The following is an 18532-nucleotide window of genomic DNA, read 5'->3' on the forward strand; positions in this document are numbered from 1 at the left end:
AAATGACCTGACTGGGAGTGGAGGAGTAGATAACCCGGGTTCCACTAGGATGTCCGGAGCAGATGGTGGTTTAGCAGTTGGGGCCCAAGGGCCAGGTATCTGTTTGGAATCCCTGGTGGTTCCCCTGGTAGTTAATGGTGCCGGTGCCACAGGACCCGCCGTGGTCCCTGCCATGAAGCTTTCTTCATGTGAGAGGCCCTCTGTTCCTGGGCTACCCCTCCCTGGGCCAGCAGCACGCTGGGCCCCATAGCCAGCTGAGTTCTGGTCCTTTTCTGTGGGCCTCTTCCCTTAGCCACAGGGAGACCTGTATTACCTTAACATACCAGGACTGCTTGGCAGCCTTGTGAAGTGAGGCAACTCAGTCAGGCATGGAAATTATTATTCCTGGTCCTGGAGATTTCTTGTCTACAGTATCCTATTTTGTTCTTCCAAATACCAGCTCCCACTTCTGTAGCAGAGGTGAAAATTCTCAATTTAAGACTGTTTTGCAGGACAAGTTAAGTCTTTTGAGGTAAGAGGTTTCATCAACAGCAGAAGGGCCAGTTCTGAAACCCGAGTTTGTCAGTCTCTGAAAACAGATTCTCAAGTGTCCTCTGGTATGGTTGCAGGCTGGGGCCACCTCAGGGTGGAGCTGAGTGGGGACTAGTTACTGCTCAATCCCTTGCTTCCCTCGTGCTGGGCAGGAGTCTGTATTTAGGTGTCCTAGAAATACTGCATCACCATACCTGGGCCTCCTTTGGGGAAGGGTTTTGCGCATGCCCATCTCTCAGGATCTGGCAGCGTGTGCGAAGTCTCAGGCTCCTGCATTACCAGGGGTCACCCATCCACTGACTTTCCCAGAGGTTCAGAAGGAGCTCATTGGAGACAAGGAAAAGGCAAACCCAACTCTAGAGGAGAGATACAAAGGCCTAGGGGTTGAGGTTGCCTCTCAGTTTTGTGGGACAGTGCCACCCCTTTCCTTAGCCTGATTCAGCATGGGTGACAGACCGAGTCTGTCCTGTGGGAGCCTGAGGTAAAGGCGGGTAGCACTGTTAGATATGGCAGATGCTACTTGAGCCATGTCCTAGCCAGACCTAGCTAGACTCCCCCTGGCTTCCCTGCGCCTCCCCTGGCCATCAGGTATCGATTTCTTTGGGGGCAGGGAAAGAGTGTGACTCTTGGAAGGCCCCTTCTTTGCAGGTGCTGGCTATACATCCCCTGGCCTTGCCCATGGTTTCACGCTGACACCTGCTCCTCCTCAGTAGAGGGCCTGGATCCCCCTGTGAGGGCAGGCTCCACCCGGTATCAGCCTCCGCTGTCACCAACTACCTGCAGAGCCTTTTTCTCCTGCTCTCCTTACCTTGGCTTCCATGCAGAGCAGACTCCCAGGTTACCCTTGAGCCCTTTTGCCTGGAGGTGCCAGAGGCCTAGCCTTAGGATTGTGTAGATCCTGTTCCTTGGTCCCAGGGTTCTGAGAGTTTGGGGTAGCAGCCATGTGAGTGTTATGATGGGCCTTCTCTGTTGCCACTACACTGCCTCTGCTGAGTGAAAAGTTGTCCTTTGCTTTCCCGTTACCCGTTGTGGAGCTACTCCGGGCAATGGGTCTGTCAGATTTTTTAAGATACTTAAGGTTTGGGGAGAAACATTTGTCTGATGCATTTCCGGGGAGGGATGGCTCTGAGTAAGTGGCCATCCTTGAGTAGCAGCCCTGCCAGGAGGTCTCCCAGGACACATGTGTTCTTTCCACAGCAGCCTCAGGCTCAACAAGCACCCTGGCCAAGCCAGCCCAGCACCTTCCCTCCATAGCCAGTCTCACGAGTGACATTTTGAGAGTCACCAGGCATGGCTGCTGAGCTCTGTTAAGTGCGCTGAAGGCCAGCCGGGTGGTTCCCCCCAGGAAACCAGGGATAAGCAAGAGTGGAGCAGGCCTGGGACTGCCATTGTTGAGCTATTCGGACAGATGGGTGATCCACCCCCCTTGCTCCCTCGGGGATAAAGGAAGCAGGAAGTCTCAAGTGCCCAGGATTGACCATGAAGCTGGTGCTAGGAATGGAGAGGGAGGGAAACTCGAGGGTGAGTACCTCCTGCAGGCTGCCGTTCCATAGCTGTTCTCGTGTGACCCTCTCACCCACCCTGAGAGAATTCAGTCGAGAGAACCCAGAGGGCTGGGTGGCAGAACTGGGATTCAAACCCAAAGCCCAACTGTGACTGGGACGCATTTATTGGGGAGAGATGGCTGGCTTGGTGGCATGGGGGCCAAGGCTTAGACTAGCTTTGTGGGGTATGGGCTGGCCTCTGTATGCTGGTCAGTCATGAGCCAGGGCCAGAAGCTAATGGGCAGGCACAGCACCAGCCCCCTTCCCAGGTTCTGTGCTAATGTGGTGATGATGCAGAAATCTTTGTATTTAGCAGTGAGAGTCCTCTTCCTTCCTAGCTCCCCTGCACTGAGGCCCCTGACGTGTCTTGGTGGAGGGAAGTTGCATGGGGTGGGTGCCTGGAGCAGTCGTGCTGGAGTCCCTGGCAGCCCCATGGGAGTCTCCTTCCTCCAGGGCACTGTAACCAGGGACGGCATCTGGGAGTGCCGAGATGATGAACCATTTCCTTTCCTCAGCCACCCCCACACTTCTGTGAGGGAGACTGCTGCTCTGAGTGATAATGGAAGGGGAAGTGGGTGGTGCCAGAGCATCTGAAGTGGGCACCTCGGGCCTCCTGGCCCAGTGAGGCTTGGCTTTCCCCTTGCGTCACTGGCATCTGATAGGTGTCTGACGTGGCAGGCTTTTCTGTGTGGGTGCCAGGCTGGCTACCCATTCGTTCTCTCTGGGAGTGACCAGGCTTATTCTCTTTGGACAGGGAAGAATGGTTAGTTGTAGCATTTTGGTCAGAGTGTCATCCCCATTGTGCAGTCCCAGCCATCCTCTGCCTCACAACCACCTGGACCTGACTTCCTACAGGGCCTGACCCAGGCAGCTATGCTCCCTTGTTTCCTTCTGGACCTACATCCCAGTGTCCTCTCAGACAGCTGGCTTCTGTAGGCAGTCCTATGGTAAGGGTGACAGCTCTCATTCCTGGCCTTATCACTCCACCCTCGCCCCAGGCACACCCAGAGAAGGTGATTACTGCTCCTGCTACCAACTTAGAAGGTGCTGGCTTTGGCCGCAGGGGTTCTGTTTGGAGTTGTCTTCTGAAACAGAGGGTGGTAGGGCTAGAGGGGAGGCTTACCAAGGCAGAGGTACGACAGTCACCATAGCTGCTAGACCCTCTTAATGGGAAGGGGAGCTTAGATTCATGGATTTTTCCAGAGTGGGCAGAGATACTTGTATCAGCTGCCTTGTTTGATAGAAGAGGAAGCAGGCTCAGAGGAGCTAAATAACCGACCCAGTATAGAGCCGGGTCCACAGCCTATCTGTAGGCCTCTTTCCAGGGCCCAGAAGTAGCTTCACCATTAATCTGTATAAGTGGGGGCAGGATGCAGGCAGACAGCTCTGATTGCTTTTCTTTTCTTAAAAAAGAAAAATGCCAACAAAACTCGTCACAGTCAAGCCCAGGACTGTCCACTGGCAGTGTGTCATGAAGTGGTCTGACCATTGACAGGGCAGCTTAGCTTGGGGTCCAAAGACCTTGTAGGGGTTACTTCAAGCTTTTCTTTTCTTTTCTTTTCTTTCTTTTTTTTTTAAATGGAGCCCTGTCTTTGAGGAATTCAAGTATTCTACTTTCAGAGTATCTTGCTTTTTCCTGAGATTGGATTGGGGGCCACCTCAAGGAGGAGGTAGTAGCTTCACCCTTGTGGGCACCTGCTTGGTTCTCACCTGAGTGTCCCTCAGAGGAAAGAAGAACTGAGCTTCTGGGAGTGTTATCTACAAGACCACGAGCCCTCCTGTAGCCTCTCAGGGCCTCAGTTTCCTCAACCTTCAGATGGGGTTTATCGTACCTTCTGATTATTTTGGAGACTCAGTATTTTTTAAGGTTAACCTTAGAGCTATTTGATAACACTTTCCAACTGATCCCCCCTCACTTGGTAGAGAAGGAAACCAAGGTTCAAGGAGGCAAGTGACTGCCCACGGCCTGCCGGCTTGGAAGGACAAGGCTGTATCCAGGACCAGACTGCAGAAGCCCTTCAGGCCACACTTCTGCTCTGGTGCCCAGGGCTACGGTGTCTCTTCCTGACAGGCCACACGCCCTCTGTAGGACCCTAGCTTGAGACTGACAACAGACTCTCTGCAGAATGTGCAACTGCAATCAGGCCGTGGCCTTTTGTTTTTTCTCCTGTCTGCCTGATTCCTCAAGATCAGCAGTGATAGTACCAACTTCTCTCTGCTATACAGCCTCTCAAGGCCTGGGGAGAGGATTCATTGCAAGTGGGGTAACTTAATCCATCGAGAGTAACTTCGTGCCCTTTAACATCTCCTCATCTATTTTGGGCTTCTGGTGCCGTTCTCTGCGTTTGTTCTGCCTTTTCTAGTCTTTGACTGGCCTGAATTTTTCTCCCAAAGGGAAAACAGAAAGCCATTGTATCAGGACAACACAGTAGGAAAATCCTCCAGTGACTTCATTTTAAATTTTCTGTCTACACTACTGTTTGTTTAGTGAGTGTTCCCCATCTCAGCCTTGAGCATCTGGGATGAGCCACAGTCTTGCACTGGCCTTGTGTAGCCACCCACCTGCTCTGACTTAACTTGTCTGAAAGGCCTGCTCCTTCTCTTAGTAGGCAGTACCACCATCCACCCATTTGTCCCAGACAGAACCTGGGCGGCATCCTTGTCTGCTCTCAGACCAGCAGCACACACATCCAGTGGGTCCTGTTGACTCTGCTCTGACTCTTTGTAAGTCTCTCAGCTCCAGCCCCACTGGTCGTCTTTTCCTATTTCCCAGATATGGTGAGCTCATTCCCTTTGCCCCCAAAGTTCTTTTTCTGATTCTCTCATTAAGCACACCTCTGCATAAGGGTCAGGCTTGGCGAGGTCTAACTTGACTACACTATCGCCATCCCCACTCCTGTTTCTAGCCCATCACCTGGGTTTGTTTCAGAGTTTGTTTCAGAGCAGATTGTGTCTATCAGGTGTTTTCTTGTTTGCTTACTGGTTTACTTACATATTATGTCTTCTCGGGGTGCCTGTGGGGGAGCCTGGGTGGCTCAGTGGGTTAAAGCCTCTGCCTTCGGCTCAGATCACGATCCCAGCATCCTGGGATTGAGCCCCACATCGGGCTCGCTCTGCTCGGCGGGGAGCCTGCTTCCCTTCCTCTCTGCGTGCCTCTCTGTCTACTTGTGATCTCTTTCTGTCAAATAAATAAATAAAATCTTAAAAAATATATATATATACATATATAATGTCTTCTCTGTTGCTTTCACACCTCCCCCCACCCCTAATTTATCAGCCCCATGAAGTAGGCAGGCCTTTGTTAGTCGGCTAACTAAGTGGATTGGTTGCTTCTCCTTTCCAGAGGATGGGAAAGTAGCACAGTGGCCCTAAGTCAAGCTGCTGCCACAGCCACTGTTACTAAATGAAGTGATTAACATTCCATTTTTCACCCCAAGCTAGCTTTCACACACACATATGTACCTTCTCCTCACATACAGGCTCTTAATTGTGTTTGGAAAAAACATTGGTTATAAAATCATAGTTTTAATTGAAGATACATTATAGCCCTGTGTTTTTCTTGCAAAAGCTTTTAACTTCATAGCACTCTGATGAGCAAGAGACAAAGGGCTGAGGTGTTTATTTTCTACACTGATCATTCCTGATGTCATCAGGGTGACGTTCTTTTCGGAGGCCCTAGAGGAGAAAATCTGTTTCCTTGCCTTTTCTGGCTTCTGGTGTCCACTTGAATTTCTTAGCATGTGCTCCATCTCTCCATCTTCAAAGTCAGCAGCGTAGCATCTAATGGTCTCTGCTTTCACATCAGCTTTTCTTTTCTTTTCTTTTTTAGATTTTTATTTATTTATTTGACAGCATGAGAGGGAACACAAGCAGGGGCAGTGGGAGAGGGAGAAGCAGGCTTCCCATCGAGTAGGGAGCCCGACTTGGGGCTCAGTCCCAAGACCCTGGGATCATCACCTGAGCTGAAGGCAGATACTTAATGGCTGAGCCACCCAGGCGCCCCCACATCACCTTTTCTGAGTAGACCCTCTTGCCTCCATCTTACAGGAACCCTTGTGATGACATTGTCTCCCCATCCAGATAATACAGGACAGTCCAGTCTCCCATTTCAAGAGCCTTACCTTAATCACTTTTTTCCCCCCTTAATCTCTTCTGCAAAATCTTCAACAGCATATTCACAGGTTCTGGGATTAGGACATGACATCTTTGGGAAGCCTTATTCAGTGTACCACGGGGACTATAAATTTTCTTCCTTTGGGTAAATCTATATAATTGATAAATCATTTGGGAATTGGAAACAAAAACAGGAAAACTTACCTATTTTCCAGACAGCCTGAGGTGATTCTTGAATTGATTCTAACTAAATACTTTTTTTTTTTTTAAAGATTTTATTTATTTATTTGACAGAGAGATCACAAGCAGGCAGAGAGGCAGGCAGAGAGAGAGGAGGAAGCAGGCTCCCCGCCGAGCAGAGAGCTCGACGCGGGGCTCGATCCCAGGACTCCAAGATCATGACCCGAGCCAAAGGCAGCGGCTTAACCCACTGAGCCACCCAGGCGCCCCTAAATACTTTTTTTTTAAATTGAGCTCTTCATGTTTTTAAAATTTGAAATCCGTATTTATAGCTTGATGGTAGTTTTGTCAAAATAATTACATAGTTTATTTTTGAAGAAAAGCATTCAAAATACTTAAATTTCTATTTTAGGCCTTTGGAAATGTAAGCATCTATTGTTTTGGTGATACTTATTGAGCTCCCATACATGGAGACAAAAATATCTCCCATTTATCCTTGAGTCATTGGTTTAACCATTAAGGAAATAATTCTGGGTGATTTTACTACTTTTGATAAATCAAATTGCCACATCAAAAAAACCCCACATTTATTTATTTATTTTAGAGAGAGAGTACATGGAGGGGAGGGTCAGAGGAAGTGGGAGAGAGAGAATCCCAAGCAGACTCCCTGCTGATTGCAGAGGCCAGCTTGGGGCTTGATCTCATGACCTTGAGATCATGACCCCAGCTGAAACCAGAAATCACGAGTCAGATGCTCAGCCAGCTGAGCCACCCTGGTGCCCCCAAATGGCCACATTTTTATTAGGATTTCTGGAGTACCTACTGCTTTAATCTGAGAAAGCTAAAACAAAGAAAATCTTGTAGTTCAAGTTTTCTACCTTCTAGACAGAAAATCTGCATACAAAATCTGTCCTGCAGGGGCATCCTTGTGTGAGAGAAAAATGGACTAGAACTGGTCATTGCACATGAACACACAGATGTGTGTGTGTGTGTGTGTGTGTGTGTGTACACATACGTGTACTACATCTCAGACTCCTGATCTCCTGATGTGCTGGGTCTGGAGGAACTGGTGATGAGATCATATGGTCCATGCCCCAAGGAGCTCCTGTCTTGGCCAGAGAGGATAGTTAGGGGGCATTGTCAGGAACAGTGACTGGTGACTTGAAAGGTTCAGTAGGAATCAGAATTGATCAGGGATGTGATCAGTATGCTGGGGGAGAGGGGGCCAAATAATGTTATGGAAAACTTCAAGGGGCAAGCTTTAGAGATGGATCATGATGAACTGGTACAAAGGGAGGACCCAGTGGACATCAGCAGCTGTGGGCATAGTTCTGAGAGGACCCACAGCAGCATGCTGCTCTCGCTAAGGATTCTTGGGGAGGGCTAGAATGGGCAGTGGCTTTCCTGGACAGTGTTCCCCCACCACCACCTGGCCTCAGGAGGTGGTGAGTGGTGAGCTTGGCTTTAGGGAAAGCTTTGCTGCTCAAGCACCATTGAGAGCCACACTTCTGTCCCTGGCATCCCAGGCCCCTGGAGCGGAAGTCTGGGTTTCTTGCAGCGGTAGGGTACTTAGCAGAACAGCCTGTCCTGGGGGATTCCAGCTGAGAACTTTGGCCTGTGGCCTAAAGTGAAGGGCTCCTGTCTTTCTGTCTGGATCATATGCATGTTCTTTGTATGTGAGAAGTGTGGCTTCTTCGTTAGGAACCCTTTTCCAGTGGGCACTGGGTGGAAATGTGTGTTCTGGTCTGCTGGCCGTGGCCGCCTGGTGAGGTGGGAAGGTGGGGACACCCTGGAGAGCCAAGATGGGCAGCTGCAGCCTTCAGGCAGGAGGCACCAGTGCCTCTGTCTTCTTCTAGGGCTGAGATCTGGCCCTTCCCCCATTTCTGGCCTGGAGGCCTCCTGAGTCACTGCAAGTCAGAGATCTGTGGTCCACAGAGCCCTAAAACCAGTGCATCTAACCACTGTCTTCTGGTGAAGGGTCTGGGGCTTGGGGACGATTTTACTGCCCAGATGGTTACCACACCAAATGAGACAGGATTCATGACAGGGAAGATGGGGGTTTTGGAACCTGAAGGTTTGGGTGCAAATCCCAGCTCAGCCATTTCTCAGCGTTGTGGGCTGGTGAGCAAGGTCCCCGGTCTCGAGGTGGAAGTGGCAGTACCTGTTATGACAAATACGCAGCATTATTGCCACGTTCTCCTCACAGGTTGCCCCATTGTGGTCAGTTACTGTGTCGCATGTGGGGAGCACCCGTGCTCAATCGGAAGGATCCAGGGAGGACGGCTGTGACTGGTATGGCACGTGGATGAGGATCCTGAGGCAGGGGAAGCTGGTGAGCAGGCCTGGGGCCCTAAGCACAGTCTGAGCCAGACCTGGAGGGATAATTGTCACTTTGCTGTTCAGCTAGACCCCCTTCCTTTGTGGCCTTCTGTAGTTGCAGGTGCTGCTGCAGAGCCTTATGGCCTCCTGTATGGAGGCCTGAGAAGAGCCATTGCCTCTGGTAGCCTCATCAGCCAGCTCTTGGGCAGGAATGGGCACCGCTGTGCCCCAGAAGAGTGCTTCCCTGAAGTCAGATGATCTATGAATCCACCGGCAGTGGAAAGACTCCTTTCACTCCTGGGCCTGTTGATGCCCAGAATAGCACCTTGTCCCCTGAGCTAGGTAGTCCACTGTCTCTGGAGAATGGGAAAGGCGGGACCAGAGCCTGGCTCTAGGCATTGGGCCTTCTAAAGCCAGCCCTGGGCAGTTCTCAAGATAGTTTCCTTGTGATGTGGTAGAAAGCTATTGGGAGGGGAGCAGCAGGTCTCTGAGTCCTGTACTCAGTAGTGAGAGCCATTCAGCTTTGGTGTGTTCCCCACTGTGGGTTCTGGGGAAGCTTTGTTTAACCAGAGGGTTCCTGGCTGAAAAGAAATGAAAGCTCAGGGTCCACAAGGCTTGAGATGGATAATATGATTAGGAGAAACAACTTGTCCTTGAGCCCAGCAGTACAAATGCAGGGCAGAGTTTGGGCTCCACAGTCTGATCAGTTCCGCCTCTCCATCCATGCCCTTTGTCTCCTTTGCCAAGTACTGTCCTTGTCATCCATCTGCTTCACCCCCATACCTCTGCTTACAGTCTGGCCACATCCCGCTGCCCTTGCCCTAACCTCCCCTTCCCCACCACACACATCTGTGCACATACTGAAAATGTTTGAGCCCTACCTTCCTTTCTCAGCTACTCAGATCCTCAACTACTCTGCCTTTCTGGAGAGAGCTTCCCTCCCAGCAGAGAACTTCTACCCATGTCACTTGGGAAGGGAGGGGTGTGTTTAAGCATGTTCACATAGGCATGCTGCTCAGACCCGAAGGAGGCAGCAAAGGCTGGGAAAGCTATTTGAAGGGACTGCTTTGGGAAGTAGACCTGCTTGCCAGACTGTCAGGCTTGCCTACCCTGTGCAGGTCCTGGCTTGCCATGGCCCTGTGGGCTCTACTCCTTTTCCTTAGCCAAGCAGGCAGGCAGGCCCTCTGCAGCTCACACCCTCTGGTCCCATCTGTGCCCATGCCTTTACCTTCCCAAAGTGATCTTTTCCACTCTTTTCTTTTTTCTTTTTTTTTTTTTTTAAAGATTTTATTTATTTATTTGACAGAGAGAGATCACAAGTAGATGGAGAGGCAGGCAGAGAGAGAGAGAGAGGGAAGCAGGCTCCCCTCTGAGCAGAGAGCCCGATGCGGGACTCAATCCCAGGACCCTGAGATCATGACCTGAGCCGAAGGCAGCAGCTTAACCCACTGAGCCACCCAGGCGCCCCTCCACTCTTTTCCCTGTACAAAACTGTGGTATACTTCAGAGGTCTCACTTACTTTTGCTCTCACTAGTTCTACTCAACATGTGTGGAGGCCCTAGTCAGTGCAGTAAGCCAGGAAAAAGAAATAGAAGACATGCAGAGTAGATGGGAAGAATGCAACTGTCTTTATTCTCAGACAGTATATTTAAAAATCCCAAAGAATCTTCATAAAAGCTACCAGAACTAATTGGTGTGTTTAACAAGGTTGCAGGACACCAGGTGAATATATAAAAAGTCAAATATATGTGTGTGTGTGTTTAATAGCTTTATCGAAATAAGATTTACATGCTATAAAAACCACTCATCTAAAGTATACACATCAGTGGTTTTTAGCATGTTCACAGCTGTGCAACCATCATCTTAATCTAATTTTAGAACATTTTGTCACTCCAAAAGAAACCTTGATCCTATACTCCCATCCCAAAATCAATTATATTTTGATATAATAGCAAAAAACAATTGGGAATTGAAATTTTAAAATAACACTTAGAATAGCATGAAAAGTAGAGTAGAGAAAAATTGGTCAAAACCTTGTTGAGAGGGCGCCTGGGTGGCTCTGTTGGTTAAGCGACTGCCTTCAGCTCAGGTCATGATCCTGGAGTCCCGGGATCGAGTTCCGCATCAGGCTCCCAGCTCCACGGGGAGTCTGCTTCTCCCTCTGACCTCCTCGCTCATGCTCTCTCTCACTGTCTCTCTCTTCTCTCAAATAAATAAATAAAATGTTTACACTTGATCTTAGCCAAAAGGCCGAGAAGCGATTAAATAAATAAAATGTTTAAAAAAAAAAAAAAAAACCTTGTTGAGAGAAATTAAAGACCTAAATAAGAGGAGAGATATGCCATGTTCAGAAATTGAAATATTCAGTATTATTAAGCTATCTGTTCTCTCCAAATTGATCTGTAGATTCAACCCAATCCCAATCAAAATCCCAGCAGGCCTTTGAAAAATACTGTTAAGGGGTTCCTGAGTGGCTCAGTGGGTTAAGCCGCTGCCTTCAGCTCAGGTCATGATCTCAGGGTCCTGGGATCGAGCCCCACATCAAGCTCTCTGCTCAGCAGGGATCCTGCTTCCTCTCTCTCTGCCTGTCTCTCTGCCTACTTGTGATCTCTGTCTGTCAAATAAATAAATAAAATCTTAAAAAAGAAAAGAAAAGAAAAGAAAAGAAAAATACTGTAAAAAAAATGAAAAGACACACCACACCCTGGGAAAAAATATTTGTGAAACACATAAAAGGATTTGGGGGCGCCTGGGTGGCTCAGTGGGTTAAGCCGCTGCCTTCGGCTCAGGTCATGATCCCAGGTCCTGGGTTCGAGCCCCGCATCGGGCTTTCTGCTCGGCAGGGAGCCTGCTTCCTCCTCTCTCTCTGCCTGCCTCTCTGCTTACTTGTGATTTCTCTCTGTCAAATAAATAAATAAAATCTTAAAAAAAAAAAAAACACATAAAAGGATTTGTATTCAGACTATATCTAGAATCCTTAAATCTTCATAAGACACACAGCCCAATTTTAAAAACTGGTTAAAGGGGCGCTTGGGTGGCTCAGTCAGTTAAGTGTCTGCCTCCGGCTCAGATAGTGATCCTGGGGGTCCTGGGATTGAGCTCTTTACCTGGCTCCCTGCTCATCGGGGAGTCCGCTTCTCCTTCTGCCCTTCCCCTGTCTCTTTTTTCATAAATAAAATCTTTTTTTAAAACCTGTTTTAAAAAAAAAAAAAAAACCTGGTTAAAATTTTGCATAGTTCAATAGTTTTTCTAACAAATTGATGATTCAGTATATGAAAAGATGCTCAAAAGATCCTTGGTCGTTGGGGAAATGCACAGTAAAGCTGCAATGACATTGAAACTACTAATACCTACTACAATGGCTAAAAGATGGGGCGCCTGGGTGGCTCAGTGGGTTAAAGCCTCTGCCTTCGGCTCAGGTCATGATCTCAGAGTCCTGGGATCGAGCCCCACATCGGGCTCTCTGCTCAGCAGGGAGCCTGCTTCCTCCTCTCTCTCTGCCTGCCTCTCTGCCTACTTGTAATCTCTGTCTGTCAAATAAATAAATAAAATCCTTAAAAAAAATTTTTTTTAATAAATAAATAAAATGGCTAAAAGAGTAAGAAAAAAAAACCCAACATCTGACCATAACAGGTGTTTGTGAGAAAGTGGGCCTTATACATTGCTGTGAGAATGCAAATAGTACAACCACGTAAGAAAACAATTAGGCAGTTTGTTATCAAGTTAAACATACACTTATTTTATGAGCCAGCAATACCACCCCTAAGTATTTATTCAAGAGAAATGAAAACATATGTCCACGCAAAGGCCTGTATGTAAGTATTTATTGGCTTTATTCACAATGGCCAAAGATCGAAACAGCTCAAATGTCATCAACTAATGAATGGATAAACTGTGTCATATCCATATAATGGAGGACTACGTCAGCAATAAAAAGAAACAAAATACTGGTACACCTAAACAATGTGGGTGAATCTCAACTGTGTTGTGCTAAGTGAAAGAAGTCAGACACAGGACCCTCTGTATTCTGTGATTTCATTTCTGTGACATCCTGGAAAAGGCGAAACTTTAGGAACAAATCGGATCAGTGTTGCCAGGGACTGGGGCCGATGGAGTGGGGCTGACTGCAAAGAGGCATGAGGGAACTTTTTGGAACAGCGGTAATTTCTATGTCTTGATCATGGTGGGAACACTTGTTAAAACTTGCTGAACTGTCGGGGCGCCTGGGTGGCTCAGTGGGTTAAAGCCTTTGCCTTCGGCTCAGGTCGTGATCTCAGGGTCCTGGGATCAAGCCCCACGTCAGGCTCTCTGCTCAGCAGGGAGCCTGCTTCCCTCTCTCTGTCTGCCTGCCTCTCTGCCTACTTTGATCTGTCAAATAAATAAATAAAATCTTTAAAAAAAAAAAAACTTGCTGAACTGTCCATTAAAAAGGGAGAATCTTATTACATGTAAATTATACTTCAGTTAAAAAATATGTTTAAAAATCCCTCAAAGGTCAGTTTAAGCCCCTCTCCTTCATAACATTTTCCCTTGTCATACACATGGCCTTCTGGTAAGTCCCTTCCAGGTCACTCATGGTTTTGGTTCTCGTTAACCACAGCTTGGGCCCCTTGTGCGATCACCTGCTGGACTCCCTGCTCCTTGGGCATAGCCCTACCCTGTCCACAGCCGGTTCTGAGAGGCCAGAAGTACTAACTGAGGTGGTAGCAGGCTGGGGACAGGAGCTCAGACCCAGGTGGTGTGTCTGTCTGACTCAACTATATCCACTCACCTGTTGCTCTTCTCTTCCTCCACAGGTTGGGATAAACATTCCTATGGTTACCATGGCGATGATGGGCACTCATTCTGCTCCTCTGGCACTGGCCAGCCCTACGGTCCCACATTCACCACAGGAGATGTGATTGGCTGCTGTGTCAACCTCATCAACAGCACCTGCTTCTACACCAAGAATGGCCACAGCCTTGGTGGGTGCCTAGGGGACCTTAGAGGCTATACCCCATGGAGCCACTTTGATTGGTGAGCGGCCCACAGGCAGGCTGGAACACCAGAACAGGGTCACTGATCCTCTGCCGAGCTCTGGGGAGCTCTGGGGAACTGCAGCCGTTTCCAGGCATTGGAGCCCTGTGAAGTGAAGGGAAGGTAGCAGAGGTGCTTCCTTTGTTAATCCATCCATTTAGCAGTATTTGTCAAGCCCAGGGTTGGTGCTGAGAAAAGACCAGGGTCATGGTCATGCCCGTGGCCTGTGTGACACTTGTTGGAGTTGGATTTGGCCTTGGTGAGAAGTATATACCCGCCAGTGGTAGTGGTTTGCACGTGCGTGGCCTGGGTCCTGACTTTGGCTGGCCCTTCCAACATGCAGGTTGCTAGTTGCTGTGGAGCAACAAGAGGTCTGCTCTCGTATGGGAGGTAAACAGACAGGCTGGAGTCAGATGGGGCCAGGCCTTTTTTGGCCTTTTCACAGGTTAACAGATAGCAACCTGGACAGAGTCCTATTTAAAAGGGTCCTTCGGGGTCCTTCGGGGTTGCCTGGGTGGCTCAGTTGTTAAGTGTCTGTCTTTATCTCAGGTCATGATCCCAGGGTCCTGGGATCGGGTCCCGCATCGGGCTCCCTGCTCAGTAGGAAGCCTGCTTCTCCCTCTCCCATTCCTCCTGCTGTGTCTCTTTCTGTCAAATAAATAAATAAGATCTTAAAACAAAATAAAATAAAATAAAATAAAAGGGTCCTTCAATGTAACTGTAAAGGAGAGACTGACAGGAGTGAGGGAGGACCTGGGGAAGAGGTAGATAACCTAAGGCAAGGTCATCGCGATTGGTTCAGGCTATGGAGAACAAGCCTGACAAAGGCCAGGATGGCCCAGGAGGGTTTAGTGACAGATGGGGTGCACTAGCAAGAAGAGAGGATGGGAAAGAGGCTGGATAGTGGTGCTGTTAGCCAGGATTAGGAAGCCGGGAGGAGCAGCAGTCAGTGGGGAGTGATGGGGGCCCTAAAGGATCTCTTGGAAGAGCAATCCCGTACATGTGGAGAGATTTAGGATAAGAGCCTGGGAGATAGGGAGACATTGGTTATTGTGGTGTCTTGCCCTACTGGGGCTGACTGGTATTTGGTATTTGACTCTTGAGTAAGAGGAGCCCTTGGCCAAAATGGCCCTGAGGTAGTGCCTAACCGCTGGGCCTTCCTGTTTGGATTTGCAGAGGTCTCTGATCTGGCAGAACCCTACCAGCTAGGCTGGCCACAGGCCTTGTAAGAAAAGGGAATTGGATATTTTACTTAGAACCTAACTTGTAGGGGCGCATGGGTAGCTCAGTTGTTTAGCGTCTTCCTTCGGCTCGGGTCGTGATCCCACCGTCCTTGGGATGGAGCCCTGCATCGGGCTCCCTGCTAAGCAGGAAGCCTGCTTCTCCCTCTCCCACTTCCCCTGCTTGTGTTCCCTCTCTCAGTGTCTCTCTCTAATAAATAAATAAAATCTTAAAAAAAAAAAAAAAAGAACCTAACTTTTAGGAGGCCTACATCCCCTGGCTTGAAGGGCAGTGAGAAGGTGGCAGAGATGACTTCTGTGTGGGTTCTCCATGAGATGAACCTCAGCTGAGTTAGGCTGCATGAGTGGGAATTGGGTTTGCTGGTGGCTGGGACTGAAAGGCCAGGAGTCAGCATTTCTTTTCTTTCTTTTTTTTAAGATTTTATTTATTTATTTGACAGAGAGAAAGCGAGAAATGGAACAGAAGCATGGGGAGTGGGAGAGGGAGAAGCAGGCCCCTTGCTGAGCCTGACATGGGGCTCGATCCCAGGACCCTGGGATCATGACCCTAGCCGAAGGCAGACACCAACGACTGAGCCACCCAGGTGTTCCAGGAGTCAGAATTCCTCAACAGGACAGTCAGATGCCACTGCCCATAGTGGGCAGCCAAGAGTGTAGCATAAACCCCGCAGAGGTGACTCAGGCGCACATCCGGAGACATCCTCTGAAATCTGTAGCCACCTGGCTGTAGTTGGTGGCACCCAGCTGGTGAGCTGGCAGCTAAGGACAAGGTCTCAAGATGGCTTCTTACACCCACTTTGCTCTCTGACTCCGGCTGTTCCCTGGCTCTTGTTCTGCTGTTAGAGTCACAGGAGCTTCAGTTGTGGCCTCTTTACCCACGTCCCTCTTTACCTGTCCCAGTCCCAGTCTTTCCTCTGTGCTCTGGATACCTGCCTTCGTCACATCCCTCCAGGTTGTCCACATTTGCCTGGTACAGGGCAATGGGATGAAGTTCGGGGCATACCCTGCTGTCTTCTCTCCACCTTCATCTCTCTCATCTGAGCCCTGTGGGCATGCCAAGCCCCCAGGCTCTTTGTCAGTCAGGTACCTAGGTCTGTAAGGAGCTCTCAGACACCTTTATGCCAGCCCAAACCCTCACATTATTTTTAAACTCTTATCTCCCACTTCCACCTGTTTTATAGACCTCATGCAGGATCTCACTCATTTAGGAGGATATTGATTATTTTTCCAACCTGTCAGGATCGTCTGTGATCTTGCTTGTTCTTTCTCAAATATTTGATAGCCTTGTCAGCACTGTATTAACATAAAATTTGATAAACATGTTTATGTATGTTTTCATCAAGGTCTTGAAAAAATATTCGAAGTGAACAAGGCTGAGATCTGAGTCCTTCAGGGTATAGCTATTTAAGAATCACTTAATTATGTTCATTTGAAACTCTTGTATTTCTGTCTTGGCCACAACGATATTACTGAGACTTTACTGAAAAATGTATGTGGCCTGTCCCCTGCACTTTCTAGATCACAGAATTTAATGGAAGGGCAATGAACTTGGATTAATAGACTACTTGGTGAATCTTCTAATGACCTTGTTTCCTTTCCATAAGCCAGCTTATCAGTAATGTGCTTTAGAATCTCACCTGGGATCAGTCACTGCTTTTTAACCTTCAGAACCCGAACCCTTACCTTCTCCCCTTTAGAGAAGTAGAAGGATGTTTCCTCCCTCTGACCTCCCCATTCCTTTGCTTTCTTTGCTCCATCGTTCCTCTGCACGGCATTTGCCCTTGTGTCAGTGGTCAGTTGTCTGTGTCATTGTTAGTTGCATGGAGCCGGCAACACTTTGAGGTCCTGGCTCCTGGGAAGTCTTAGCAGATACTTGATGGAAGGATGAATGAGCAAATGAATGGAGACAGGAAATAATGTCTCACCTACAAGGGGTCCACACATTTGGAGTCATTTTTATACATCCCTGTGCTCTTAGAGGCTTTATATCCTCAGCCTCATTAACCCCTGACCTATGTCTCTTTGGCTCAGAGCACTTCTTATCAGCAAGTTTGAATGTTCTGTTTGTATCCTGGATCTTTGCCTGACTTTTTTCCCAGATCTCACCGCTACATTGGCCTTGTGGAGGCTCCCAGAGACCTGCAGGTCTGGGGGAGCTGTGTTGCCCTTGTCCGGCGCAATAGGGGGTGGAGTAACCTCTTTCCTCATCTTCCTGGAAGCACCTCAAGGCCTTGTCCTTCCTGAGTGCCATTGTGAGGTAGAGCTAGGCACGCCAGGCTGGGTCTTCCCCTGCCCAGAAGTGTGGCACTTGCCTCACCCTGTGGCACAACTGCAGCCAGCTTGTTCTAAGACCTCACAGTTTGGAAGCACTTCTTATAGAAGTATCTCAGTTTCTCCTTTCTTTCTTGAAGTGTCAGGATTAGTGTTACCCCCTTATTTCAGATGGGCTTGGAAAGATTGGGTCAATTGCCACGGTCACACCGCAGATACTGATGGAGCCTCGACCTCCTTCTGCCGGAGCCTGTGGGTCTTCTGCATGAGCGGGGAGTATAGCAGCTGCAGCCTGGCCACACTGAGCTCTGCACGGGCAGCTCTTGTGCAGACCTGGAGGGTGGACGTTGAGGTCTTCTCCTGGATGCAGAAGGGCTTCCAGCCTCCGCTCTGCCAGCTCTGTGACTGCCACTCTGCATGTGGGGCTGAGAAGTGGCTTCAGGCAGGCAGATCATGGGGTTTGCACACTTCCCTCACTCAGGAGCAAAATAGCCTGGCAAAGAATGTAAGCAGTTTCTCTGCACGTTGGTTTTTTCTTTTGTAAACTAATGTTCAAGACTGTATACGCCTTCTAAGGTTGTTCTGAGGTTGAAATGGTTCCTTGGGAGGCCCTGAGACCAGGACCCAGCACAGAGCAGGCACAGGGTACATGCCAGCTGCCTGACAGGATTCTGGCCTCGGGTTCACTGGGAGACCTACATGAAACCCTCACCTGTTCCTCTCTCTTGCTGGGTTTCGGTTTCTCTTCTGGGCAGGAGTTAGGAAAGCTGACTGGGACCTCTAAGGAGTGGCTTGGAAACTTCTCAGTCCAAAAGCTCAGGAGCTTCTAGAAGATATAAGAATTTTCAAAAAATGGAAGGGCTGTGAGTCCTTGGAAGGCTCACCTTTCTCCGTGAGCTGTTGCTCGATCTATAGAACATGAATGCTCTGGTGGATAATTTGAGGTGCTTGTTCTGAAGAACCTGGAAGCAGCCCCTTCCCTTGGCAGAAGGGTCAGAGGGTACACAGGCCCGTGTTAACATAGGATTTGTCAACTTGAAAGCTCTGGAGACTCTGGATGGGTATTGGCTGGAGATGGGCAGCTGCCACCCTCCCTGTGTCCACTTCTCTGTCAGCTTAGAGATGATGTTGGAGCCTCGGGCTAGGAAAGAGTCCAGGCGTACTGCTTCTGCTAGTTTTATGACTGTTGGCAAATCATTTCACCTCTGAGGCTTACTTTCCTCATCTGTAAAATGGGGATAAGAACGCCTGCTCCCCAGAGCTGGTATACAGATCAGATGCAGTGATGGATGGAAAAGGGCTTGGCATATTCAGTA

At 48.9% G+C, this 18532-nt stretch overlaps 1 protein-coding gene across 2 annotated transcripts in view; it reads left to right on the plus strand.

Moving 5' to 3' along the window:
• The window catches only part of RANBP10 (RAN binding protein 10), a 68463-nt gene that overhangs the window by 36982 nt on the left and 12949 nt on the right, over positions 1–18532 (plus strand). For both annotated transcript variants that reach the window (XM_047711065.1, XM_047711066.1), the window contains exon 4: positions 13485–13652. In XM_047711065.1, coding sequence (XP_047567021.1) covers positions 13485–13652 — 168 coding nt within the window. The remainder of the gene's footprint in view (positions 1–13484; positions 13653–18532) is intronic.

This window comes from Lutra lutra, chromosome 17, assembly GCF_902655055.1.
Source record: "Lutra lutra chromosome 17, mLutLut1.2, whole genome shotgun sequence".
NCBI classification, from domain to species: domain Eukaryota; kingdom Metazoa; phylum Chordata; class Mammalia; order Carnivora; family Mustelidae; genus Lutra; species Lutra lutra.